At 39.7% G+C, this 27,238-nt stretch overlaps 1 protein-coding gene across 7 annotated transcripts in view; it reads right to left on the minus strand.

Moving 5' to 3' along the window:
• DENND4A (DENN domain containing 4A) overlaps positions 1-27,238 on the minus strand; it is a 132,353-nt gene that overhangs the window by 94,002 nt on the left and 11,113 nt on the right. For 3 of the 7 annotated variants that reach the window (XM_023220803.1, XM_023220809.1, XM_023220810.2), the window contains exons 2-3: positions 7,779-7,857; positions 2,564-2,896 (exon numbers count right to left, since the gene is read on the minus strand). In XM_023220803.1, coding sequence (XP_023076571.1) covers positions 2,564-2,874 — 311 coding nt within the window. In that variant the 5' untranslated portion in view covers positions 2,875-2,896; positions 7,779-7,857. Of the gene's footprint in view, positions 1-2,563; positions 2,927-7,778; positions 7,858-13,775; positions 13,870-27,238 lie in introns of all 7 variants that reach the window. The other 4 variants (XM_023220808.2, XM_031935817.1, XM_023220804.2 and 1 more) reach the window with 3 other exon arrangements.

Below are 27,238 nucleotides of genomic sequence, written 5' to 3' on the forward strand. Positions count from 1 at the left end.
AACTTGTAACAAGCAATGTCTTCATCATCAAACAATATTCTCTCATATAAAATCCACTATAAAAATAAAATATAATGCCAAAAACTGGTCAAATTATTTCTTTTTTTTTTTTTTTTGAGATGATGGAGTTTTGCTCTTGTTGCCCAGGCTGGAGTGCAACGGCATGATCTTGGCTCACTGCAACCTCCGCCTCCCAGGTTCAAGCAATTCTCCTGCTGCCTCAGCCCCCCAAGTAGCTGAGATTACAGGCACACATCACTATAACAGACTAAGTTTGTATTTTTAGTAGAGACAGGGTTTTGCCATGTTGGTCAAGCTGATCTCGAACACCTGACCTCAGGTGATATGCCCACCCAGGCCTCCCAAAGCACCGGGACTACAAGCACGAGCCACTGTGCCTGGCCAAATTATTTCCAATACAAGTTTTAATTTTACTTTTTGTTCTGGCCATCAACAAATTTTTTTTTAAAAATCTCAACATTTTGAAAATTCACAGTTAAATCTGATGTTTAATCACAGCAACTGCGTGAACCCTAATGTTAGCTTAAGTGCTTATTCTTTCTTCTTTTGATCTTGTTTTACTTTTTTTTTAACTTAAAAAAAAGGCACCTACACACAGAGAAGTTTAAATTCAAATTCCTACCTCCTGTTACTAGCTGCAGTTCTGTAAGCAGTTACTTAACCTCTCTGCCTTATACTCAGCTATAAAATCTAAATATTTTGGCTTCAAAGGATTCCATAAAGAAAGTAAAAGGAACCTACAGAAAATATGTGTAAATCATTTAACTGATAAGGGACTTTATCTAGAATATGTTAAGAACTCTTATAGCTAAACAAATAAAAAGACAACCAAATTAAAAATGGGGAAAGGATCTGAATAGACATTTCTCCAAAGATATACAAACTTGTCAGTAAGCACATAAAAAGATGCTCAACATCATTAGCCATCAAGTGAATGCAAATCAAGACTATATGAGATACTATCTCACACCTGCTGGGACAGCAATAATCAAAATAATATGAAATGCTGACAAGGAAATGGAGAAATAGGAACCCTCATGTACCGCAAGTGGGAATGCAATATGGTACAGTTGCTTAGCAGTCTGGCAGTTCCTCAAAAGGTTGAACATGAAATTACCATATAACCCAGCAATGTCACTCCTAGGTATACACACATAAAAAATGAAAATATATGTCCACATAAAAACTTGCACAAGAATATTCATGGCAATATTATTTATAATAGCCAAAAAGTGGAAAAGTCTCAAACATCCATCAACAGATGAATAAATTGTGTTATACCCATATGATGGAATATTATTCAGTCATAAAATGAAATAAAGTACTGACACATACTACAACATGGATGATCCTTGAAAACATTATGATAAGTGAAAGAAGTCAATCAAAAAAGATCATATACATAGTATGATTCTATTTATATGAAATGTGCAAAACAGGCAAATCCATAAAGACAGAAAGTAACCTAAGGCTAAGTGAGTGAGGAAATTGGGGAGCAACTATTAATGAGTACAGTGTTTCTTTTTGACATGATAAAAATGTCATAGAATTTATTGTGGTGATGGTTGCATAACTCTGAAAATACTAAAAACTATTGAATTGTACACTTTAAATAAATGAGTGGCTGTATGGTACATGAATTATATCTCAATAATAAAGCACCCCAAATAAAGCTCTAATTTACCCCAAGATCCTTCTTTGATACACATAGTTAACAATCCATCTAAAATGGAGCTGGGTGTGGTGGCTCACATCTGTAATCCCAGTACTTTGGGAGACCAAGGCAGGAGGATCACTTGAGGCCAGGAGTTTGAGACTAGCCTGGGCAACATAGCAAGACCCTGTCTCTACAAAAAAATTAAAAACTAGCCAGGCGTGATGGCATATATCTATAGTCCCAGCTACTCAGGAGGCTGAGGCAGGAGGATCACTTGAGGCCAGGAGTTTGAGGCTGCAGTGAGCTATGATCATGCCACTGCACTCCAGCTGGGTGACAGAGATTGACCCTGTCTCTTTAAAAAAAAAAAAAAAAAAAATCCAGCCAGGTGCGGGTGGCTCATGCCTGTAATCCCAGCACTTTGGGAGGCCGAGGCGGCAAAGCTTGCAGTGAGCCGAGATCGCGCCACTGTACTCCAGCCTGGGTGACAGAGCGAGACTCTGTCTCAAAACAAACAAACAAAAAAATCCATCTATGCTGATCATTATAATATGCCTAAAAGCCTTTTTTCATATTTTAAAAATAATCAAAAATTTTCCAATCAGGTAATACATTAATTTTCTAGTACCTTCCTGCAAATTTTTTTCAAATTCTCTCCCCTGCCTCTAACAGAAAGAAACCCAGGCACAGTAAGACTGCTGGGAACTGTAGGATAAACAGAGACAAAAGGAAATATGGAGAGAATACAGGTTTCTGAATACAAACTTGTCTATTTTTCTAAATCTGCATTACATCTATTAATGACCAAAATGAAGAGTTAATCTCAAAATCTACAAGGCATATTATTTGGATCAATAACAGTCTGTCATTTAAAAAAATACTTACCCCAGATCTGTAAGCGGAGGCTTATCTCTTCCCCTTCTATAGCAAAGGTAAATCTGTGGCCCCACAAGACTTCCATTATTAAGATCAGCTGACAATCCAGTTGGGGTAATATCGATACAAATATAATCCCGTGGGACTTCCTCCCCAAGAGATTTGATAATAACTGAAACATCTGTAATAGGTTCTTTTGGTTTAGCTACTTTATGACAAGCATCGTTGAAGTGAATTTCTTCTTCTAGAGGCTTTGAAACATCAGTTAATCCTGCTACAACAAAGTAGTCAGCAACACGAGGCCCCTTGTCTTCAATCATCTTCCATTACAGAAGGTTACATCTAAAAGGAAAGTAAAAGACTAGTACTTCCCTATAATAAGCAAAATAAATATAAGTGGTTTGTGTGCATATAAGAACAAAAAACTACAAAAAGAGCACTAGCTCCTTGATAAACACACTAGCATTATATATTTAACTTACATGTAAAAAGAATTTTTTTAACAATAAAAACATCTTTAGCAATCTTTTATTATAAAAGTAATGGATGAATTCCCAATTTTGGCAATATGGAAACCTACATTACCTAAGTAGACAACAAAAAGAGATCTTTTTAAATGCACAGTCTGGCCAGGCGCAATGGCTCACGCCTGTAATCCCAACACTTTGGAAGGCCGAGGGGGGTGGATCACCTGAGGTCAGGAGTTTGAGACCAGCCTGGCCAACATGGTGAAACCCTGTCTCTACTAAAATACCAAAAATTAGCTGGGCGTGGCGGCAGGTGCCTGTAATCCCAGCTACTCAGGAGGCTGAGGCAGGAGAATCATTTGAACTTGGGAAGCAGAGGTTGCACTGAGCCGAGATCAGACCACTGCACTCCAGCCTGGGCAAAAAGAGTGAAACTCCACCTCAAATAAATAAATAAATAAATAAATAAATAAATAAATGCACAGTCATTCAATAAGCACTTTTAAATATAAATCTCACATAGACTTGTAAGAATGTAAGGGTAATTCCTAGGTCCCCAAAACACTGAGGAAACCAAAAGTCAGAATGCAGTCTGTAAATTACCACTGAGTGAGGAAATTTACTGATCTCCTCAATAATCAAGAGGTTTGTGTGTTTATTTTGTTGTATTCTTCTGAGATGGGGGGGGGTCTCACTATGTTGCCCAGGCTGGTCTTGAACTCCTGGGGTCCAATGATCCTCCCATCTCAGTCTACCCAAGTGCTGGGATTAGAGGCATAAGCCACTGCACCTGATTCGGTTTGTGTTTTAGAAGGCATTAAAAGCATGGGAGATAAGCACTTCAGACCACATAGACAGAGAATTGGAACTGAGCCACCTGTATAAAGCCGAGAGTTTCAAAGGACTATTACTCCCAGCCAAAGAGTGGATTTAAAAGACCTATCCACTGACACAGGGAGATAATAAAGTTGTAGGGAGGGTGGTGGGGGAGTCTCCTCTGAGAATTCATAACTATAGGCCTATTCACACTTGGGTTTGGGGTTTGAACTTACACCATATGGATGGTCCCAGGACACTAAGAAATTAATAATAAAAGTGTTCTCAGGTTGGCTGAGCACCGTGGCTCGCGTCTGTAATCCCAGCACTTTGGGAGGCTGAGGCGGGCAGATTACCTGAGGTTGGAGTTGAGACCAGCTTGACCAACATGGAGAAACCCCATCTCTACTAAAAATACAAAATTAGCCAGGCATGGTGGCACATGCCTGTAATTCCAGCTACTCGGGAGGCTGAGGCAGGAGAATCGCTTGAACCCAGGAGGAAGAGGTTGTGGTGAGATGAGATCGCACCATTGCACTCCAGCCTGGGCAACAAGAGCGAAACTCTGTCTCAAAAAGAAAAAAAAAAAAGTGTTCTCAAGCTAGTGATATCCCTTGAAAAGTAAAACAGTTCTTGAGGGTACAGCCTCAACCCAGGTTTTCCACAAACAAAGCCCAGTGGAAGACAAGCTCCTGTTCCAAAACTACATAAGCACACACACAAAAATCTACCAGAAGTCAGTCAGTCTCAGCAGATATATCAAAGAGAATAATTTTAAATAGTAAAAGTAAGAGAGTATAACAGTAATGCATGCTTACAATAGATTCAAAGAAAAAAGACACAGAATCTATCACATATCTGCAGTCTCCTTTGGTTGTCTGGTATCACTTAATTTTATTCATGTATTTATTTATTTTTGAGACAGGGTCTTGCTCTGTCGCCCAGGCTGAAATGGAGTAGTGCAAACATGGCTCACTGCAGCCTTGACCACCTGGGCTCAAGCAATCCTCCTGCCTCAGCCTCCTGCGCAGCTGGGACCACAGGTGTGCACCACCATGCCTGGCTAGTTTGTTTTTGTTGTAGAGACAGAGTCTCATTTTGTTGCCCAGGCTGGTCTCAAATTCCTGGGCTCAAGAGATTCTCCCACCTCAGTCTCCCAAAGTGTTGGGATTATAGGCGTGAGCCACCATACCCAACCTATTTTTTCTTTGACTAGGAGAATACATTCCACAGTACCGTGATTATTTATATATCACTATTATAGGAAAAAAGTTTAATCTAAAACAATTTCCCAGATTTTGTTTCATGTTAGACACACTTCCAATAAGTGCAAAGAAAAGATTCCATGGACAAATAAATTACGTATACACACTACAGGTCTCTTTGTATATTTACTTATATATAAAAAAATACTAAATCCTCAGCAATCTTTTGATAAAGGTAGCTGATAAACTTTGCTTAACTCAGGATTTCCCAAGTCTATTTGAACAATGAACCATATTTTCCCACTTAACAACTAGAAACAACCCTAAGAAAATGCTAGTTTACAGTAAACAACCTTCCTTTGTAGACCATAAAATCTCAGGGCAAAGATATTCTTATGTAGTATATACTTGTTTACAATATAATTATTAACATTTTAATCAAAATCCCAAAACTCATTTAATTTTCTATATTGCTAATGTCATCAGTTTTCAGAATTCATGACATATTTCTTGGAATCTGTATTCATCGCTCAAATATACTCTAAGTATTCTCACTATTTTCTTTAAAAATGAGACTAGGCTGGGCAAGGTGGCTCACCCCTGTAATCCCAGCACTTTGGGAGGCCGAGGCAGGTAGATCACAAGGTCAGGAGTTTGAGACCAGCCCGGACAATATGGTGAAACTCCATTTCTATTAAAAATACAAAAATTAGCCGCGCACGGTGGCATGCGCCTGTAGTCCCAGCTACTTGGGAGGCAGAGACAGGAGAATCGCTTGAACCCGGGGGGCAGAGGTTGCAGTGAGCCGAGATCACGCCACTGCACTCCAGCCTGGGCGACCGAGCGAGACTCTGTCTGGAAAAAAAAGAAAAAAAAAAAAAAAAGATTAAAGAAGGATTAAATGTTAAATGTTTCTACTTGTTTTATTTACACACTAATGGTACCTATGCAGCAATTTCCTTACATATAGGATTTCTACATATAATAAAGGGCTTAACCTTTTCAGAAATGCCTTCTAGATGGACACTTAAAAAGAAAGTGCTAACAACCTGTTCTTCTGAGAAGGCTGTTAAATGCTGACTCATCACCCTCAGCTCACTGCATATAACAAGTGCTCCCAAAAAAAAGAGCAGTTTTCCCCAATTGACCATCTATTTAAGAAAGTTGCAGAATAACAAAAGCACTTTTGTTTTTTTTCTCCAGTTCATTAGTCTTTGAAAACAATTTTTAAAGGGCTGCATAGTATTTTATTTTATGGATATACCATTTTTGACCTATGTGCTTACTGTAGATCATTTATTACTTCTACTTATTTTGCTAATATTTTTTAAAGGGTACAATGAATAATCTTGATAAACCTCTGGATACAACTCTAGTATTTCTTCAGGATACATTTATTGAAATAGAATTATTAGGTCAAAGGTTATATCAGCCTTTACTTATGTGCTTTCATGTGTGCATGAATTTTATATTATAAGCTCTACATACATATAACCTTAAAAATTACTCTGGTAAGGTATTTTCATTCCATCATAATGAAGAAACTAAAACATTCTCCTTTTTCCTAGACACTAACTTTATGTTTTTTAAACTAAAGCATGGCCAGGCATGGTGGCTCATGCCTGTAATCCCAGCACTTTGGAAGGCCAAGGCAGGCAGATCACTTGAGGTCAGGAGTTCGAGACCAGGCTGTCCAACACAGTGAAACCCCATCTGTACTTAAAATACAAAAAAAAATTAGCGGGGCATGGTGGCACACGCCTGAAATCCCAGCTACTCAGGAGGCTGAGGCAGGAGAATTGCTTGAACCCGGAAGGCGGAGGCTGCAGTGAGCTGAGATCACGCCACTGCACTCCAGCCTGGGCAAGAGCAAGACTCTGTCTCAAAATAATAAATAAATAAATAAACAAACTAAAGTAGACAGTTACTATTGCATAAAATAGTTTTATGTCTTGCTACGTAGAAAGAAGGGTAAGAGGCCAGGCAGAGTGGCTCATGCCTGTAATCCCGGCACTTTGGGAGGCCGAGATGGGTGGATCACTTGAGGTCAGCAGTTCAAGACCAGCCTGGCCAACACGGTGAAACCCCGTTCCTACCAAAAATATAAAAATTAGCCAGGCATGATGGTGCATGCCTATAATCCCAGCTACTCGAGAGGCTGAGGAACAAGAATCACCTGAACGCTGTAGGCAGAGGTCGCAATGAGCCAAGATTATGCCATTGTACTCCAGCCTGGGCAACAGAGGGAGACTCTGTCTCAAAAAAAAAAAAAAAAAAAAAAAAAAGGGAAAGAGAAGAGATACAGTATTTTCATGAAAACATATATTTAATAAGTTTTTTTGAGAACTACCACCTTATCCTTGGAAGTAACTAATTATAAGTACATATTTGATATAAATTTATTTATAAAATTCATTAGCTCTTTTGGGTATTTTTCACAAAATTTAATAATTTGAACTCATTCACAATAGAACACAGGAAATAACTACTAAAAGGGAATCGTATTATTTACATTGACGATTTTGTCTCTAATAAATGGTATTGAATTAATAGTGACCCAAGGCACATCTTGAGACATCTTTCAATGAATTACTTTGTATCATTTGTTACGCATAATTACTACGTGGAGAATATATTCCAAATTATTAAGACTTCTGGAAAATTAAGGTTTCACTGTGTTTAATACAGAAAATAGCTAACTGAAACAAATCAAAATGAAAGCCAAAAACTACTTACACATGACAAAAAGTTTCTCTCTGAAAAAGATGACAGATTTCAATGTGTGAACTCCGCAGCCTCAGAGTTTGAGAAATAACTGTATTGAAAAGAGTAAGAATTGGGCTTAAATTCATTCCAATCAAATATTTCCCCCAATATGCCTGTGGATACTTAAAGTTCTGTTAACAGTGATAATTACTAAACTGACTTCATGTATTGTTTTCTTATGGTTAAGAGCCAATAAGCAATTTTTAAAAAGAAGTTCTTCGGGAAACACATTTCAGTAAAGAATAAATACATACTTTAAAAACAAAACATGCTGAAGAGAGGCAATGAGGAAAAAAAAGAAAAAACAAGCACATAAGGGGGAGAAAAAGAAAGCAAGAGAAATAAATAAGGGTACAAAAGAGGAAATGTGTACAGGGCAAATAGCGTAAGAAAGAACAACATGCCTATTTCTGGGGCACTGTATACAGAGCCTCATTCACATGGGAAAAAATGTATACATTTAACATAATTCAAATATAGACTCAAGTAACTTCCATATAAAAAATATTTCAAAGAAGTCAATACCCAAAAGTACTTTTCCTTTATTACAAATTTCAAAGATACTACAGTCAGCCTTCCGTATTCATGAGTTCCACATCCATACCATGGATTGAAAAAATGTTTTGTTGTTGTTGTTGTTGTTGTTATTGTTTTTGAGACAGAGTTTTGCTCTTGTTGCCCAGGCTGGAGTGCAGTGGCTCGATCTCAGCTCACCACAACCTCCACCTCCCAGGTTCAAGAGATTCTTCTGCCTCCGCCTCCCAAGTAGCTGGGATTACAGGCATGTGCCACCATGCCCAGCTAATTCTGTATTTTCAGTAGAGACTGGGTTTCTCCATGTTGGTCAGGCTGGTCTCGAACTCCTAACTTCAGGTGATCTGCCTGCCTCGGCCTCCCAAAGTGCTGGGATTACAGACATGAGCCACCACATATGGCCCGAAAAGATGTTTTGCAAAACCAATAAAAATAACAGACTGGGCTCAGTGGCTCACGTCTGTAATCCCAGCACTTTGAGACGCCAAGGCAGGAGGACTGCTTCAGCCCAAGAGTTCAAAGCCAGCCTGGGCAATATAATGAGATCCCATCTCTAAAGAAAAAAAAAAAAAAGAAAGTCAATGCCAGGCAGGGTGGCACATGCCTGTATTCTCAGCTACTCGGGAGACTGTGGCACAAGAATCACTTGAGCCCAGGAAGCTGAGGCTGCAGTGAGCCCTGATCACACCACTGCACTCCAGCCTGGGTAACAGAGTAAAGCTCTATCTCGAATGAATGATACAACAAAAAATGTAGTACAAATTTAACAAAATAATTCGGTATAACTATTTATATAGCATTTAATGGAATTAGGTATTATAGATAATCTAGAGGTGATTTAAAGTATACAGGAAGGGCCAGGCGCGATGGCTCATGCCTGTAATCCCAGTGCTCATGCCTGTAATCCCAGTACTTTGGGAGGCAGAGGTGGGTGGATCACGAGATCAGGAGATCGAGGCTATCCTGGCTAACACAGTGAAACCCTGTCTCTACTAAAAATACAAAAAATTAGCTGGGCGTGGTGGCAGGCGCCTGTAGTCCCAGCTACTAGGGAGGCTGAGCCAGGAGAATGGCGTGAACCCGGGAGGCGGAGCTTGCAGTGAGCCAAGATCACGACACTGCACTCCAGTCTGGGCGACAGAGCCAGACTCCATCTCAAAACTAACTAACTAACTAACTAACTAACTAACTAACTAACTAACTAACTAAAGTATACCAGAGGATGTGTGTAGATTATATGCAAATACTACACCATTTTACGTAAGGGGCTTGAGTATATGTGGACTTTGGTATCCAACGGGTGGAGGTTGGGGGTATCCTGGAACTAATCCTTGGAGGATACCAAGGGGCAAATGTACTTAAATAGAATCATTTATATCAAATCTCACCAAGGAACCAAAGTCTTCTGAACAAGAGACTAAGCAATGTCATACTACAGAATTCAATGTCAATATCATATTTTTTTAATTAAGTAATTTAGTAACTTGTAATTATGAGTCATTTTAAACACTAGATGGAAAGATGATGCCACTGACAAAGTCTCAAGAGCATAGCCAGACCAATTGTATTGTACCAAGCACTATAGGTTAGCTTTCACAGCGGACACATGCACACACGAAAGGAGTTTCAGTAAGAGTCAATAGCTTCTGCAGGGAAACAAGCTGCAGCACAGAATCATAAGCACCTCAAGAGGAAGAAACTACAGCTTTAACCAACATGGAATATCTACTAACAACCAGGAAATAGGAGCAGCTACACCCAGACACAAGATTCATCTAACTTGGTTAGGTCCTTGACGTGTGTGTGTGTCTGTGAGAAGTGGAAGAGAAGGGGGTAAGGGCATAAACTGAGTCAAGAATTTAATAAACACCAGGTACAGTAGCTCACATCTATAATCCCAGCACTCTGGAAGGCCGAGGCCTGCGAATGGCTAGAGCTCAGGAGTTTGAGACATGACAAAATCCTCTCTTTACAAAAAATACCAAAAGTAGCCAGGCATGATGGTGCAGTCCTGTAGTCCCAGCTCCTTGGTGGGGCTGGGATGGGAGGATTGCTTGAGCCCAGGAGGTTGAGGCTGCAGTGAGCCTTGTTCACACCTCTGCACTCCAGCCAGCCTGGGTGACCAAGCAAGACCTTGTCTCAAAAAAAAAAAAAAAAAAAAAAGAAAGAAAGAAAAATTCGATAGTGTCTTGAAATGGAGGGTGAAAAGAATGAAAGCAAAATAATATACTCACAATCTTATTACCTTTTGAACTGCTAAACATTGTCAGCATAGATATATATATTTTTAAAATGAGGATGCCATTCCATCTCAAGTTCCCTGAAAAAATTTCAGGGAGTAAATATGGAGTGGTAAACATATTTTTCAAATATCTCTAAAATGTTATTGCTGGCAGGTGGCAATGAAACAATGTAAATACTGACTTGCTGAAACATTTTTAAAAATTCAACATCAGTTATCACAAAAATTTCTAGTAAAAATACTATATGTATCTAGAAATACTTGTAAATTTTGAAAATTATAGTTATTTTATTGGTAGAATATCAGACTTATTTAGATGTAATTATGAATAATGAATGTGCTACAACCAATTTCAAATATATTTTCTGCTACATTGTTTAATATAGTAAGAACACTGTTTTGACCATAACTCTGCCCCATTATACTTAATATTTGTATCATTATTCTAAAAACAGGCCAGGTGTGATGGCTCATATCTATAATCCTAACACTGGGAGGTAAAGGCAGAAAGATCACTTGAGGCCAGGAGTTCAAGACCAGCCTGGGCAACACAGCAAGACCTCACCTGAACAAAAAAATAAAATTGGCTGGGCATGGTAGCTCACGCCTAATCACAGCACTTTGGGAGGCCGAGGGGGGAGGATCACTTGAGGTTAGCCTGGCCAACAGGGTGAAACCCCATTTCTACTAAAAATACAAAAGTTAGCAGGGCATGGAGGCATGCACCTGTAATTCCAGCTACTCAGGAGGCTGAGGCACGAGAATCGCTTGAACCCTGGAGGCAGAGGTTGCAGTGAGCCAAGATAGTGCCACTGCACTCCAACCTGGGCAACACAGCGAGTCTCAAAAAATAATAATAATTAATTAAATTTAATTTTAAAAAGAAATTAAAAAAAAAAACAAGTGGCCAGGCACAGTGGCTCATGCCTGTAATCTCAGCACTCTGGGAGACCGAGGCAGAAGGATCACTTGAGTCAGGAGTTTGAGACTAGCCTGGGCAACATAATGAGACCCCATCTGTACAAAAAACTTTTTTAATTTGCTGGGTACGGTAGCGTGCACTATAGTCCCAGCTACTTGGAAAGCTAAGGTGGGAGGATTGCTTGAACCCAGGAGGTTGAGGCTGCAGTGAGCCACGATGGCACCACTGCACTCCAGCCTGGGTGACAGAGTGAGACTCTGTCTCAAAAAAAAAAAAAAAAAAAGTAACATTTTCTTTGATGTTGAATTCACATTAGCATTCACAATAATAGCAAATATTTCCATTCTGATGAATGAACTTCCAAAAACTTTAATTTTATTCCATGAATTGTATGGAAAAAAAAGAACCATTATTAGAATTAACTGAATTTCCATTTGACACAGAAGATGAGACTGATACAAAACTGGCATCACTTAAGTGTTTGCAAAGTTCTTCTTCTGCTAATGAAGATAACACATCACAGCTATTGCCTTACTTTCTATACATGCACAAGAAAACTCAGAATAGAACATTTATAAAATCTATTTAGCAGAGCATCCTTTGATTATAAATGAAAGTCAGGCTCCACAAAGTGATACATGAATGTGCTTCCTGCAGCTACATGTGTTAAGCCACTATCTTTTAACACAGACTTCTTTAAATTGTTTTTAATTGAAACTTTTAGTTTGAGATAATTGTAGGTTCACATTCGGTTGAAAGAAATCATAGAGATCTGGTATACCATTCACCCCGTTTTCTTCAAATGGTAACATCTTGCAAAACTATAGCACAGCTGTATTATCGACATTGATACGATTCACCTATCTCATCCTGATTTCCCCAGTTTTATTTGTATTCATCTGTGTGTGTTTAGTTCCATGCAGTTTTATCACATGTGCATAATACAACATATCCATCACCAAAATCAAGATACAGTATAGTTCCATTATAAGGATCCCTGGTCATTGCCCTTTATAAGCACAGTTTTGTCACATGTGCATAAAACCATGTATCCATTACCAAAGACAAGATGCAGCGCAGTTCCATCACAAGGGACCCTGGTGTTGCCCTTTTATAAGCACACACACTGCCCTCCCCGCTTCACCCCACTATCCCTAATCCCTGTGGAGTGGTATATTTTTATCACAAAATACATATAGCCAATGAAATGCAAAGATATATTTCTAAAAACAATACTTTCTTACAAAATAGATGCAGAAACAAACCAAAGCACAAAGTATAAGCATATATGGTGTGCTGAAAGCCTTGTTGGTCCCATTTACTCAGGCATCCAGAACATTATACTTGAACATAATTAAACAAACATATAAATACAGTTGACTCTTGAACAACATGGATTTGAACTGTGCAGTTCCACTTACACATGGTTGTCTTTCTTTCTTTTTTTTTGCAATAAATATGTCAGCCCTCAGTATGGGCAATTTTGCATCTGCAACCAACTTGGATCGAAAATATGGTATTATGGGAAAAGAAAGAAGTTCTGAACGGGTAACTGTGGGGCTTGAGTGGATTTTAGAATCCACAGGTGGTCCTGGAACTGATCCCCAGCAGACAGTGAGGGATACTACACACAGACATCCATAGGCACACAAAAGATGAGGGCAGCGAGTGATCATCCATTAAATCCCAATGAAGATCAATCTAATAAATTCTGCGATAAATGTTCCTATCCTGGCTAAGTTCCAGATTGAAAATAAGTGGACAGCATAAAATAATGCTACAGAACTACAGTGAGGATTCTTACATATATAAGAACATTTAAAAAAGGGAGTCTTATACTGTGTTCAGGGGCAACCCTATCCCTCATGCAGAAATCAGGTTGCAGCTGAAGTAGCTGCTATTCCCTTGAGAATATGGATCTGTTCTAGACAGATAAGAACAGAATGGAAATAACAGTGTTAATATACAGATACCTCTTGTTTCCAGACCAATTATAAACAATTCAAAGGCAGAAACTTTGTGCTCTACTTTTGGTTCTCTCACATGCATAGCAGTTATAAACACACGGTAGGTGTGTAAATATTTATTAAAGGGATGAGGTCAGCACAGTAAAAAAAAATGAGACAGTTAAAACACCACAGAATCATGGGATTTTGGAGCTAGGAAGGTCCTTGGAGATTTTGTTTCAAGTACCTTTATTATAATTGAACAAACTAAGGCATAAAACTTAACCAGCTTGCCTGTCTAACATACCATATGTTTTACTTACTTATTCGCACTCTTTCCACAAGATTGTAAGTTCCATGAGGGTACAGATTTTTCTGTTTTATTCACTGCTGCATAACAAGCACCTAGAACAGTACCTGGCAAATAGTATATGGGGAGTATCTGTTAAATGAATGAATATTTATTTGGGACAAAGTCTCATTCTGTCACCCAGGCTGTAGTGAGGTGGTGCAATCATAGCTCACTGCAGCCTCAAACTCCTGGGCCAAGCAATTCTCCTACCTTGGCTCCCATAAATTGCTGGGATTACAGGCATGAACCACCACACCCAGCCGGGAATAATTTTTAAAATGCAACTGATACCATTATCGAGTACCATGGGATAGTCAGAAGTAAAAGAATAGATGTAAACACAGATACATTATTTAAATTTAGTGTTGAATGAAAATAGTAAGAAGCAGAAAGGAATCTACAGCAAAAGAGCATTTATATAAACTTAAAATATACACATTAAAGTTAGTATGATAGTTTTCAAAGACATTCAGGATGATATATTAGACAATATATTAGACATATACATGGACATTTATGTCTATATCAGATGTACAGACATAAAGTTAGTATGATAGTTTTCAAAGACATTCAGGATAATATATTAGACATATGGATAACTGTGACGGAAAGGAAATGGGAGTGAAGACGAGAGATAAAGGAGAATAAAATAAAGCAGAGCTTCATACATGTTAGTCACAAAAGTGTACCATGAAATGAAAAATATGATGAAATCAGTTCTCCACATCTGAGGTGCTCTTACCCCACTTCCTTCCAGAGAGAAATATTTAACCATTGGTTTCAGCAAAACTCAAATCAGTGTGGAGTGTAGTGGCACAATCATGGCTTACCTCAATTGATTCTCCCACCTCAGCCTCCTAAGTAGCTTGGGACTACAAGTGCACACCACCAAGTCTGGCTTTTTTTTTTTTTTTTGGTAGAGATGGGGTTTTGCCATGTTCCCTAGGTTGGTCTCAAACTGCTGGTCTTGAACTCATGGGCTCAAGTGATCCGCCCATGCTGACCTCCCAAAGTGTTGGGGTAACAAGCGTGAGTTACTGCACCTAGCCTGTTTTGTTTTTTTGTTTGTTTGTTTTGTTTTTACTTTTTAATTAAAGTGTAACACACATATAGAAAATGTACAACTCCAGGAATTATCACAAAATAAAATAAACACATCATCCATTACAAACACCTCACAGGTCGAGACATAGTACATCACTAGTAACAGGAAGCCCCTTCCAACTTTCCCTGAGAGAACCACTATCTTGAATGCTAACAGTAGATTAGTTTTTTTCTATTTCTGAACTTTTACATAAATGGAACATGGAAGGACCTATAAAGTATACATTCTTTTGGTCTAGCTTTTTTCATTCTACAATGTTTTTTGAGATTTGGCCAAACTCATATATAGCAGTTTGTTCATTTTCATTTCTGCATAGTTTTTCATTTTAAGAATACACAATTTTTTTTTTTTTGGAGACGGAGTCTTGCTCTGTCACCCAGGCTGGAGTGCAGTGGCCGGATCTCAGCTCACTGCAAGCTCCTCCTCTTGGGTTCATGCCATTCTCCTGCCTCAGCCTCCCGAGTAGCCACCACCTCGCCCAGCTAGTTTTTTGTATTTTTTAGTAGAGATGGGGTTTCACCGTGTTAGCCAGGATGGTCTCGATCTCCTGACCTCGTGATCCGCCCGTCTTGGCCTCCCAAAGTGCTGGGATTACAGGCTTGAGCCACCGTGCCCGGCCCAAGAATACACAACTTTGCCAGGTGCAGTGGCTCATGCCTGTAATCCCAACACTTTGGGAGGCTGAGGCAGCTGGATTACCTGAGGTCAGGAGCTCAGGACCAGCCTGGCCAACATGGTGAAACCCCATCTTTACTAAAAAATACAAAAAAGAAAAAATTGCCAGACGTGGTGGTGAACGCCTGTAATCCAGATACTCAGGAGGCTGAGACAGGAGAATTGCTTGAACCCTGGAGGCGGAAGTAGCAGTGAGCCGAGATCGCGCCATTGCACTCTAGCCTGAGCTACAAGAGCAAAACTCTGTCTCAAAAAAAAAAAACCAAAAAACGCAATTTTATGTATCCATTTATTGTTAACTGACATTTGACTGGTTTCCAATGTGAGGTTGTTATAAATGATTACAAAGTCATATATAAGCTATTATGAGTTTTGATGCATATAAAAACGCATGGATTTTTTAAAAATAAGAATGAAATTTCTAGCATATATGTATACACGCGCACGTGCACACACACACACACACTCAACTGTGGCAGGTAATGCCAAACTGTTTTCCAAAGTTGTTATAGTAAGACCTTATATTTGGTGAGTAAGATGGCTTAGAAATAAATAAAAACCTTTTTTCCCTCACAAGCATTAACATTCCTCTGACTGAGCTCTCTAAAACACTGATTTGTTGTTCCTGTTTTAATTCATTGCTGAATACAACTATATGAAAACTATAAAATGTAGTGGGATATAACAGCTACATGCTCTGAAATCACTTCAGCCAAATTAGAATCCTGATTCTATCCAGCATTAGATTATCAGATATGCAAATAAGCTCACGGCTTGGGTATTTCAAAATAAGGGACCAAAAAAAGTATAAATTCAATTCAAATAATTTGATTTAAATCACTTAATGAGGTACTCATCATTTTAAAAAACCAGAAATTTGCTGAGTTTGCTTATCTTTTGCTTATTTTATGGTTTGGTATTGATTTTATTTTCAATTACGTTAGCAATACCATTATTACTTCAATGTTTGGTGACTTAAAGGTTTAGAGACAGGAAATCATGACTCCGATTCTCTCATTCATTCATCTGACAAATATTTATTGAATATTGAAATGGACACGTATCAGTTTTATTTTTGACCACCCAGCATCTGAACTCCCTTTCTGTGTTTAGAAAATCTGCCACTGTATGTATCTTATAAAAAAGACTGGGTGTCCGAACCAATCATGAAAGCGGAAAAAGACCAGATATTTGGCCAGGCATGGTGGCTCACACCTATAATCCCAGCATTTTGGGGGGCCAAGGTGGGCGGATCATGAGGTCAGGAGTTTGAGACTAGCCTGACCAATATGGTGAAACCCTGTCTTTACTAAAAATACAAAAATTAGCCGGGCATGGTGGCGCCCGCCGGTAATTCCAGCTACTCAGGAGGCTGAGGCAGGAGAATCGCTTGAACCTGGGAGGCGGAGGTTGCAGTGAGCCAAGATTGAGCCACTGCACTCCATCCTGGGCCACAGAGTGAGACTCTGTCTCAAAACAAACAAACAAACAAAAAAAACCCCTGATATTTGTTCTCCCTATTTAGGGACTAAGCACATAGATTGGTCAATTATATGCACTCATGCAGAATTTGAATCTAGAGCTGAAGTAGCAAAAACAGTTTAAGATTCATTCTCAGGGCTGTTTCCACCATATAAGGATACACGAAGTCAGCAGTCTGCCACCCAAAAGTAGGCCCTCACCAGAACCTGACCTTGTTGGCACCCTGATCTTGAATCTCCAGCCTTGAGAACCATAGGAAATCAATTTCTATTGTTTATAAGCAAAAAAAAAAAAAAAAAAAAATCATTCTTAGGGCAGTGATATACAGCACCCAGTGGCAATGCTCCAGCAATGGCATCCAGTGGCATCAACAGTGTGTTCAACATGAAAACGATATAGCATAACTTTGGCTATGATCTAGCCTTGAGGTTTGTTTCATATTTGTTCTCTGAGTTTGGTTCTCCAGTCTTCTAGTCATTTCTGTAAGCCAACCAATATGCTTCCAATAAATTCCTTTTCTTTGGTTCAGCTAACCAGAATTAATTTCTGTCATTTGCAACCAAGAATTCTAAAATGGTACCTCTAGCATGTGCCAGGCTCTTAAGAACCAGGCACTAACACACAAAGACAAATGAGACATGACCCTGCCTTACAGGGGTTTAATAGAGAAGGCAGACAAGGAAACAAGCAATATAATACGTGATAAGTCTGTAACAGGAGTAATCACAGGAAGCACAAGAAGGACACGCAGCTTAGGCTTGAGGAGTCAAAAAAGAAAGACATCACATAAATTCTGAAATATGAGTAGGTGATAGAGGAGAGATGGAAGGGGATTCCACACGAAAGGAGGAACAAGCACAAGGCATATCACCTTTTCTTTACTCATCATCTCCTTCCTAGACAGTATCAAAAGTGTATTTGAATATACCTCGATAGAGAGAAACAAATTTGAAAGATAAAAGTGACAAAAGGAAGACTGGTCACTTTTGTCGCTTTTATCACAAACCTCATGCTTCAAACATACACACACCACCGCTGTCGCCTCCACAAATCTAGCCAAAACTACTTTCCTTCTCTCCTTCTCATCTCACTTTTCAGAACAGTCAACCTGGGCTTGTAGGGTTTTTTCATTTGTTTGTTTTTGGTTGGTTGATTATTTTTAATGGGGTGGATGAGGAATCATGAATGAGTGGATAAAGGAATTGAAAAGAGAAGTAAAGGTGTTAATCAACCGTAATCAGTGTAGTGAAGCACAAGGCATTCTACCAACAGCCTGCACTGGTTTTCCTTAACAGTAGGTACAATTTTATGAAGAAAAATACTGATATAAAATGTTTTATTGGCCGGGCGTGGTGGCTCATGCCTGTATTCCCAGCACTTTGGGAGGCCGAGGTTGGCAGATCACTTGAGGTCAGGAGTTCGAGACCAGCTTGGCCAACATGATGAAACCCTGTTTCTACTAAAAATAAAAAAATTGGCCAGGCACGGTGGCTCATGCCTGTAATCCCAGCACTTTGGAAGGCTTAGGAGGGTGATCACCTGAGATCAGGAGTTTGAGATCAGCCTGACCAACATGGAGAAACCCCGTCTTGACTAAAAATACAAAATTAGCCAGGTGTGGTGGCGCATGCCTGTAATCCCAGCTACTCAGAAGGCCGAGGCAGGAGAATAGCTTAGAACCAGGAGGAAGAGGTTGCAGTGAGCCCAGATTGAGCCACTGCACTCCAGCCTGGGCAACAAGAGTGAAACTCTATCTCAAAAAAACAAAAATAAAAATAAAAAAATTAAAAATTAGCCAGGCATGGTGGTGCACACCTGTAATTCCAGCCACTTGGGAGGCTGAGGCAGGAGAATCGTTTGAACCTGGGAGGCAGAGGTTGCAGTGAGCTGAGATCATGCCACTGCACTCCAGCCTGGGCAACAAAGCGAGGCCCTGTCTCAAAAAAATAAAATTAAAATGTTTTATAAAATAACACATATATGCTATTTTCTCTAAAATTATAAAATTGCAGAATGACATTGATTTTAGAGATTATGTTTTAAAATTACATTAGGCTTACACAATGTATCATTTTTGCATTTAAAAAAATTTTTTTATGGATACTTAATAGTTTTACATATGTTTACTTTTTTTTTTTTTTTTTTTTTTTTTTTTTAGGGACAAGCTTTCACTCTGTTACCCAGGCTGGAATGCAGTGGCACAATTACAGCTCGCCTTAACTTCAAGCTCCTTGGCTCAAGCAATCCTTCTGTCTCAGCCTCCCAAGTAGCCACCACACACAGCCTATATGTTTACTTTAATTAAAACTATGCACTTCATAAGCTTTATAAGCTCTACCATTTTCAGTCATCCACTGCATGCATGTTCAGGCTTATACAGGAAAAACTACCATAGAAGGAAACTAACAAACCAACCACTATTAGAAAAATTTGAGACCCCATCTCTACAAAAATTTTTTTAATTAGCTGGGCATGATTGCTCATGCCTGTGGTCCCAGCTACTCAGGAGGCTGAGGTGGGAGGTCTGCTTGAGCCCAGGAGGTCAAGGCTATAGTGAGCTATGATCACACCACTGCACTCCAGCCTGGGGGACAGAGCGACACCCTGCCTCAATAAGAAAAGAAAAGAGACCGGGCACAGTGGCTCACACCTATAATCCCAGCATTTTGGGAGGCTGAGGCAGGCGGATCACCTGAGGTCAGGAGTTTGAGACCAGCCTGGCCAACATGGGGAAACCCTGTCTCTACTAAAAATAAAAAATTAGCCAGGCGTGGTGACGCATGCCTGTAATCCCAGCTACTTGGGAGGCTGAGACAGGAGAATCACTCGAACCTGGGAGGTGAAGGCTGCAGTGAGCCAAGATCATGCCACTGCACTCCAGCCTGGGTGACAGACCAAGACTCCCTCAAAAAAAAAAAAAAAAAAAATTGCAATAAAGGAATCTGAAAGCAAATGATCAGTGACATCTCATTCCCAATTCCCAAAATGACATCAAAATTATATAACAAAAAGTGATTTGAGTATTATTCTACAATGTACAATTGCCTCTTGAAAAAGTCAATCGTTACTACCATGTGAAGGACAGGTATGAAAAAAAGTTTTAGTTTAAGTTTCGTTAAGTTAAATGGGGTAAAAATTCACTTCAGTCATACTGAACCATTTACAGGTTCCCCCTTTACACAACTCCATGCCACCTTTGCAAATTCAGTTCCTCCTATCACAATATCTCTAGTCCAATGGCCAACTACTACGTAACACCGGAGACCTGCTCTTTGAAGCCTTCCTTACCCTTTTCTCCATGAGAGACTGTCATGGAGACATGTCTCTTTTCTTATGCTTCCAGAATATCTTGCACATATCTCTACTATGATTATCACATTAATACTCTATTTATTTCTCTGAACATCTATTCTTCTCAACTAGATTATGCATTGAGAGTAAGCAATGTTACACCCCCACTTCTGTAAACATCTGTTCTAGCACACTCCCTGGCAGAGAGGAGGCAGTCAATAAATGTTTGCTAAATGAAGAATGATGTGACGTATTAATGGTATTAATATTAGGTTAAAGAAGATATATATCATCATACATATATGCTCATAAAATAATATGACTCAAACTTCCAATTTTGTATGCGGAAGCTAATCACCTCCATTGTTTTTTTCTTAAAAAAGGGAGACATTTTTAGTCTTCACAATAATCATGTATAGATTGTGGATGAAATAAATTAAGTTTCCTACTATATATAAAACCACTGAGCAGTATCTTTTTCATTTCATAAAAAATCATAATTTTTTTTCATTAAATATTCCTGTGTATTCACCACTTTTTAGAAAGTCTATTTACCTACACACCTATCCTCTGAGAATTGTATGCCCTGTATCACTCTCCTTCCACAAAAACTGGGCCTGAAAGCCATGTTTTATGAACCTTTGGCTTCATCGGCAACAGCTGATTAGACATAGATACCTGTCTCTAACTGAATTTTCTCCCAGAGGTTCAGAATGAAATCACAGAACCATGAGCAAATATATGAATTTAAAAGTTAGAAGACATGTCCAGCCATGTGCAGTGGTGAAAGACAACATGCAAAGTAAGAAAAATGAAGTGGAAAAGCAGGAAGACTCAGAGAAATCATGCTACCCCAGGTAGTAAGAAAATAGCTGCATGGGGCCAGACACGGTGGCCTGTAATCCCAGCATGTTGGAAGGCCGAGGCGGGAGGATCACTTGAGGTCAGGAGTTCGAGGCCAGCCTGGACAACATGGTGAAACCCCACCTCTACTAAAAATATAAAATGAGCCGGGTGTGGCGGCATGCGCCTGTAATTCCAGCTACTCAGGAGGCTGAGGCAGGAGAATCACTTGAACCCAGGAAGCAGAGGTTGCAGTGAGCCAAGACTGCACCATTACACTCTAGCCTGGGCGACAGAGCAAGACTCTGTCTCAAAAAAAAGAAAGAAAAAAAGAAAATAGCTGCCTGGGTTATAAATTTCCAGTTCCTGGTTTCCCTTCCCCTTCATGAGTCCTGGCTGTACTTCTATCAGGTACTGTGAAAACTCCAGTATCTTTGCCTAATGGGAACTAATTTCCCTCTTTTGGGTAAGCCAGGTTAAATTTTTTAAATTACAAACAATTTTTTTTTTTTTTTAGACAGTCTTATTCTGTTGACCAGGCTGGGGTACAGTGTCATGATCTCAGCCCACTGCAACCTCTACGTCCCAAGTTCAAGCGATTCTCCAGCCTTAGCCTCCCGAGTAGCTGGGATTACAGGCAACACCACCACGTCTGGCTAAGTTTTGTATTTTTAGTAGAGATGGGGTTTCGTCATGTTGGTTAGGCTGGTCTCGAACTGCTGATCTCAAGTGACCTGCCTGCCTTGGCCTTCTAAAGTGCTAGGATTACAGGTGTGAGCCACTGCACCGGGCCACAAACAAAAAATTTGATTAAACCTCAAAAAAGAAAAGCAAAATATCAGTTAATTATAGAAGCGAAAAAAAAGTTTTGTTTAAAAAAATGGCTGTTAGGCCGGGCATGGTGGCTCACGCCTGTAATCCTAACACTTTGGGAGGCCAAAGTGGGCAGATCACGAGGTCAGGAGGTTGAGACCAGCCTGGCCAATATGGTGAAATCCTGTAGTCCCAGCTACTGGAAGGCTGAGGCAGGAGAATATCTTGAACCCGGAGGCAGAGGCTGCAGTGAGCTGAGATTGGGCCAATGCACTCTAGCCTGGGCGACAGAGTGAGACTCCGTATCCAAAAAAAAAAAAAAAAAGGCTGTTAAGCTGTTATCTTCAGATATTCCTCAGCACAATAAAATGAAAAATATTCACCAAACATAGCAAGTTCAAACAATATTCTATAAATCCAACTTCAATGTAGCTATGAGTGAGTATGAATAAAATTCTATTACAAAGTTATGGTGTCCAGAAAAAATGAGAGATTAATAGGGAATTTCTTAGACTTTATCCGAACAAATTATTTTTTAAAGAAAAATAATATCAGTTACTACAATTTTGACCAAAAAGGGGGTGAGATTTTTCTTCTCCGGTGATAACAGCCAGTCTTACCTAACAAGCCAAAGTAAGATTCTATAGTTTTCCCCACCCATCTATACCCATTTATCTTAAAAACATGACATTTCAGAGTCCTCAACTAAAATACTCAGTGGTAAAATACAGTGACCTTTAAAAAAAAAAAAAAAAAGCGTTCCCCAATACCACAGTCATTACAGCTATACCTCAGAAATACTGTATGTTAGGTTCCACATCACTACAATAAAGTCAATATCACAATAAAGGAAGTCACACGAATTTTTTGGTTTCCTGGTGCATATAAAAAGTTATGTTGCAGGCCAGGCATGGTGGCTCATGCCTGTAATCCCAGCACTTTGAGAGGCCGAGGCGGGCGGATCACAAGGTCAGGAGATCGAGACCATCCTAGCTAACACAGTGAAACTTTGTCTCTACTAAAAATATAAAATTAGCTGGGCATGGTAGCATACGCCTGTAATCCAGCTACTCAGGAGGCTGAGGCAAGAGAATCACTTGAACCCGGGAGGCGGAGGTTGCAGTGAGCTGAGACCATGCCACTGCACTCCAGTCTGGGTGACAGCGAGACTCCATATCAAAAAAAAAAAAAAAAAAAAAAAAAAAAGCTATGTTGCTTTCAGCTCAGAGGAGGCCGACGTGCAACTTTCTTCAATTGTCCCAAATCTAAGTTCACCTGACACCAGTCGCCTCCACCATGCCACCAAAGTTCAACCTCAATGAGATCAAAGTTGTATACCTGAGGTGCACCAGGGGCGAACTCAGCGCCACATCTGTGCTGGTCCCCAAAGATTGGCTCCCTGGGTCTGTCTCCAAAAATGGTTGGTGACAGTGCCAAGGCAACTGGTGACTGGGAGGGTCTGAGGATAACTGTGAAACTTACTGTTCAGAGCAGACAGGCCCAGACTGAGGTGGTACCTTCTGCCTCTGCACTGATCATCAAAGTCCTCAAAGAAGCACCAAGAGACAGAAACAGAAAAACATTAAACAAAATGGAAATATCACTTTTGATGAGGCTGTCAACATTGATCGACAGATGCAGCACCTATCTTTAGCCAAAGAACTCTGGAACCATTAAAGAGATCCTGGGGACTGCCCAGTCTATGGGCTGCAATGCTGATGGCTGCCATCCTCATGGCATCATAGACAACATCAACAGCGGTATGGTGGAATGCCCAGCTAGTTAAGAAGCACAACGAAAAATATTTTAACAAAGGTTCATTTGACAACTAAAAGATAAAAAATATTTATACCATAGTCTAAGTATGCAATTGCATTACATCTAAAAAAAAGTACATATCTTAATTTTAAAATACTTATGGTAAAAAATGCTAACAATCATGGGAGCCTTCAGCAAGTGGTAATCTATTTGCTGATGGAGGGTCTTGCCTAGAGATGTTGATGACTGATCAGTGTAGTGGTGGCTAAAGGTTCAAGGGGCTGTGGCAATTTCTTAACAGAAGACAACAATGAAATTTGCCACACTGACGCTTCCTTTCATGAAAGATTTCTCTGTAGCATGTGATGCTGTTTGGGAGCATTTTACCCACAGTAAAACTTATCCCAGAGTGCTGGGATTACAGGCATGAGCTACCATGCCTGGCTTGTTCCCAGTTTTAAAATAAGACAAACTTACATGTGAAACTGGCCAGTCTCACGTAATTAAAGCTTAGCAAGACTAGGAAAATCTACATGTCAACAGCCAGTTCAGAGATAAAAACAAAACAAATAGTACTTTTATGAAACTTTCCAAGATTATATAGTTAGTTCTAGTATTCAGAAAAAATGAAAAATGTTAAATTCAGAGTAAAACAAAGGTTTATGAAAAATTAAACACTGACTGCCATAAAAAGGATTTTAGGGCCCCACAAGGTGGTGCATGCCTACAGTTTCAGCTACTCTGAAAAGACTGCTTGAGCCCAGGAATTTGAGGTGGATCTGGGGAATATGACGAGACCGCATGTCTAGAATAAATAAATAAAAATTAGAAGAAAAAAAAAACCTTTGTTAATCTCAAGATACAAATTCAAGAGAAGGAAAAAGGCTAGGCACAGTGGCTCATGCCTGTAATCCTAGCACTTTGGGAGGCTGAGGTGGGTGGATTGTGTGGATCAGGAGTTCAAGACCACCCTGGCCAACATGGTGAAACCCTGTCTTTACTAAAAACACAAAACTTAGCCGGGCGCCGGTGGTGTGCACCTGCAATCCCAGCTACTCGGGAGGCTGAGGCAGGAGAATCGCTTGAACCTGGGAGGTAGAGGTTGCAGTGAGCCGAGATTGCTCTCCAGCCTGGGAGATAAAGCGAGACTCTGTCAAAAAAAAAAAAAAAAAAAGACAGAAGGAAAAAAAAAAAACCTTTTTTTTTTTAAGACAAGAAACTCTGTTGCTGAGGCTGGGGTGTGTGGCACAATCATAGCTCACTGCTGCCTCAAAGTCCTGGGCTCCCACCTCAGCCTCTACAGGGGAGCACTACCATGCCTGGTTAGTTGGTGTTTTGAGTGTGTTTGTTTTTGAGAAAGAGTCTCACTCTGTCACCCAGGCTAGAGTGCAGCAGTGCGATCTCGGCTCACAGCAACCTCTACCTCCTAGGTTCAAGTGATTCTTGTGCCTCAGTCTGCCAAGTAGCTGGGATTACAGGCATACGCCACCACGCCCAGCTAATTTTTGTATTTTTAGTAGAGACGGGGTTTCACCACGTTGGCCAGGCTGGGATTACAGGCGTGAGCCACAGTGTCTGGACTATTTATTTATTTTGTTTTTTATTTTTGGAGAAATGGGGTTTAGCTATGTTGTCCTGCTTCAAACTCCTGGGTTCAATTGATCCTTCTGCCTGGGCCTCCCAAAGCACTGGGATTACAGGCATGAGCCACCACACCTAGCAGGAAAAAAAAAGGTTAAGTGAAGATTTATTGTAACTGTTTACAATAATGGAAGAAGGCAGAGGTATCAATAATTTTTAATGACATATTGCAGGCTCGAGTGACTCGTCCACCTCGGCCTGCCAAAGTGCTGGGATTACAGGTGTGCACCACCCCGCTAGGCCCATTCTGTGCTCTTGTTCAACCTTTCTCTATAACATGCTTTCATTTATGCCCGCATAAAAAAATACAATCTTAATACAGCTACTTCCCTCACACCTTAATCCAAAAGAGGAAAGGCTAGTTAAATGCTACAGTACAGATTAAATGAAGATTAAAAGTAAGTAAAGGGCATTCCTAGAGTTTAACCAGTGCTATTAATAAGAAAAGTATGCTGAATTTTAAATAAGCAAATAATTAAGTGGTACAATTAAGAAATACTAATCATCATCAACACCAATTTTTTTTAAATTTTTTTTTTTTATTATTATACTTTAAGTTCTAGGGTACCTGTGCACAACATGCAGGTTTGTTACATATGTATACATTTGCCATGTTGGTGTGCTGCACCCATTAACTTGTCATTTACATTAGGTATATCTCCTAATGCTATCCCTCCCCCTTCCCCCATCCCCACAATAGGCCCTGGTGTGCGATGTTCCCCTTCCTGTGTCCAAGTGATGTCATTGTTCAATTCCCACCTATGAGTTAGAACATGCGGTGTTTGGTTTTCTGTTCTTGCGATAGTTTACTGAGAATGATGGTTTCCAGCTGCATCCATGTCCCTACAAAGGACACGAACTCATCCTTTTTTATGGCTGCATAGTATTCCATGGTGTATATGTGCCACATTTTCTTAATCCAGTCTGTCACTGATGGACATCTGGGTTGATTCCAAGTCTTTGCTATTGTGAATAGTGCCGCAATAAACATACGTGTGCATGTGTCTTTATAGCAGCATGATTTATAATCCTTTGGGTATATATCCAGTAATAGGATGGTTGGGTCAAATGGTATTTCTAGTCCTAGATCCTTGAGGAATCGCCACACTGTTTTCCACAATGGATCAATGCCAATTTCAAATTTGTGACAGAACACCAAATGTTGGACCTCTTAGAAAGACTAATGGTCAACTTGCCATGACATTTTCAAAAGCTAGAGTTGTATCTTGCATTTTAAAACCCAGGATTAGTTGGTTTGTTCTTTCATTCACTAATTCATAGCCTGGTGGAGGAGATATATAAATTAAAATACTTAAGAGCAACAATAGTTATAATAGCTTAGTTACTGAATATTTATTAGTCATAGGCATTGTTCTAAGTACTTTACTTGCACTAGCAAACATAAGCTTCACAAACACCTTATGAAGGCATCATTAACCCCATTCACAGGGAAGAAAATGAGGTACACGGAGTTAACACAGTCAAACAGCAAAGTCAGGTTTCAATCCCAGGCAGTCTGGGTCTGGACGCAACTACTTTATCCTGCCTCTCCAATACTATAGTTCATTCCATAAATTCTTACTGAGTGCCATCTCTGGTCTGGGTGCTTGAGCTATAACACAGTTACCAACAGATTATTCCAAGAGGGACCCAATTCTCCAGGTAAGAGTATGGATCTGAGAAGGCGTTCTAGAGAAAGTAATGCCCAGCTGAGTCCTAAAAGTTGTAAAGGAGTTAGGTAGGCAAAAAGAAAAAGGAAGGAGGAAACAAAGGCATTCCAGGCAGAAGGACTATATAAGCAATGGTCAACAATCCAGAAACAGTAT

This window comes from Piliocolobus tephrosceles, chromosome 6 (assembly GCF_002776525.5).
Source record: "Piliocolobus tephrosceles isolate RC106 chromosome 6, ASM277652v3, whole genome shotgun sequence".
Lineage (NCBI taxonomy): Eukaryota > Metazoa > Chordata > Mammalia > Primates > Cercopithecidae > Piliocolobus > Piliocolobus tephrosceles.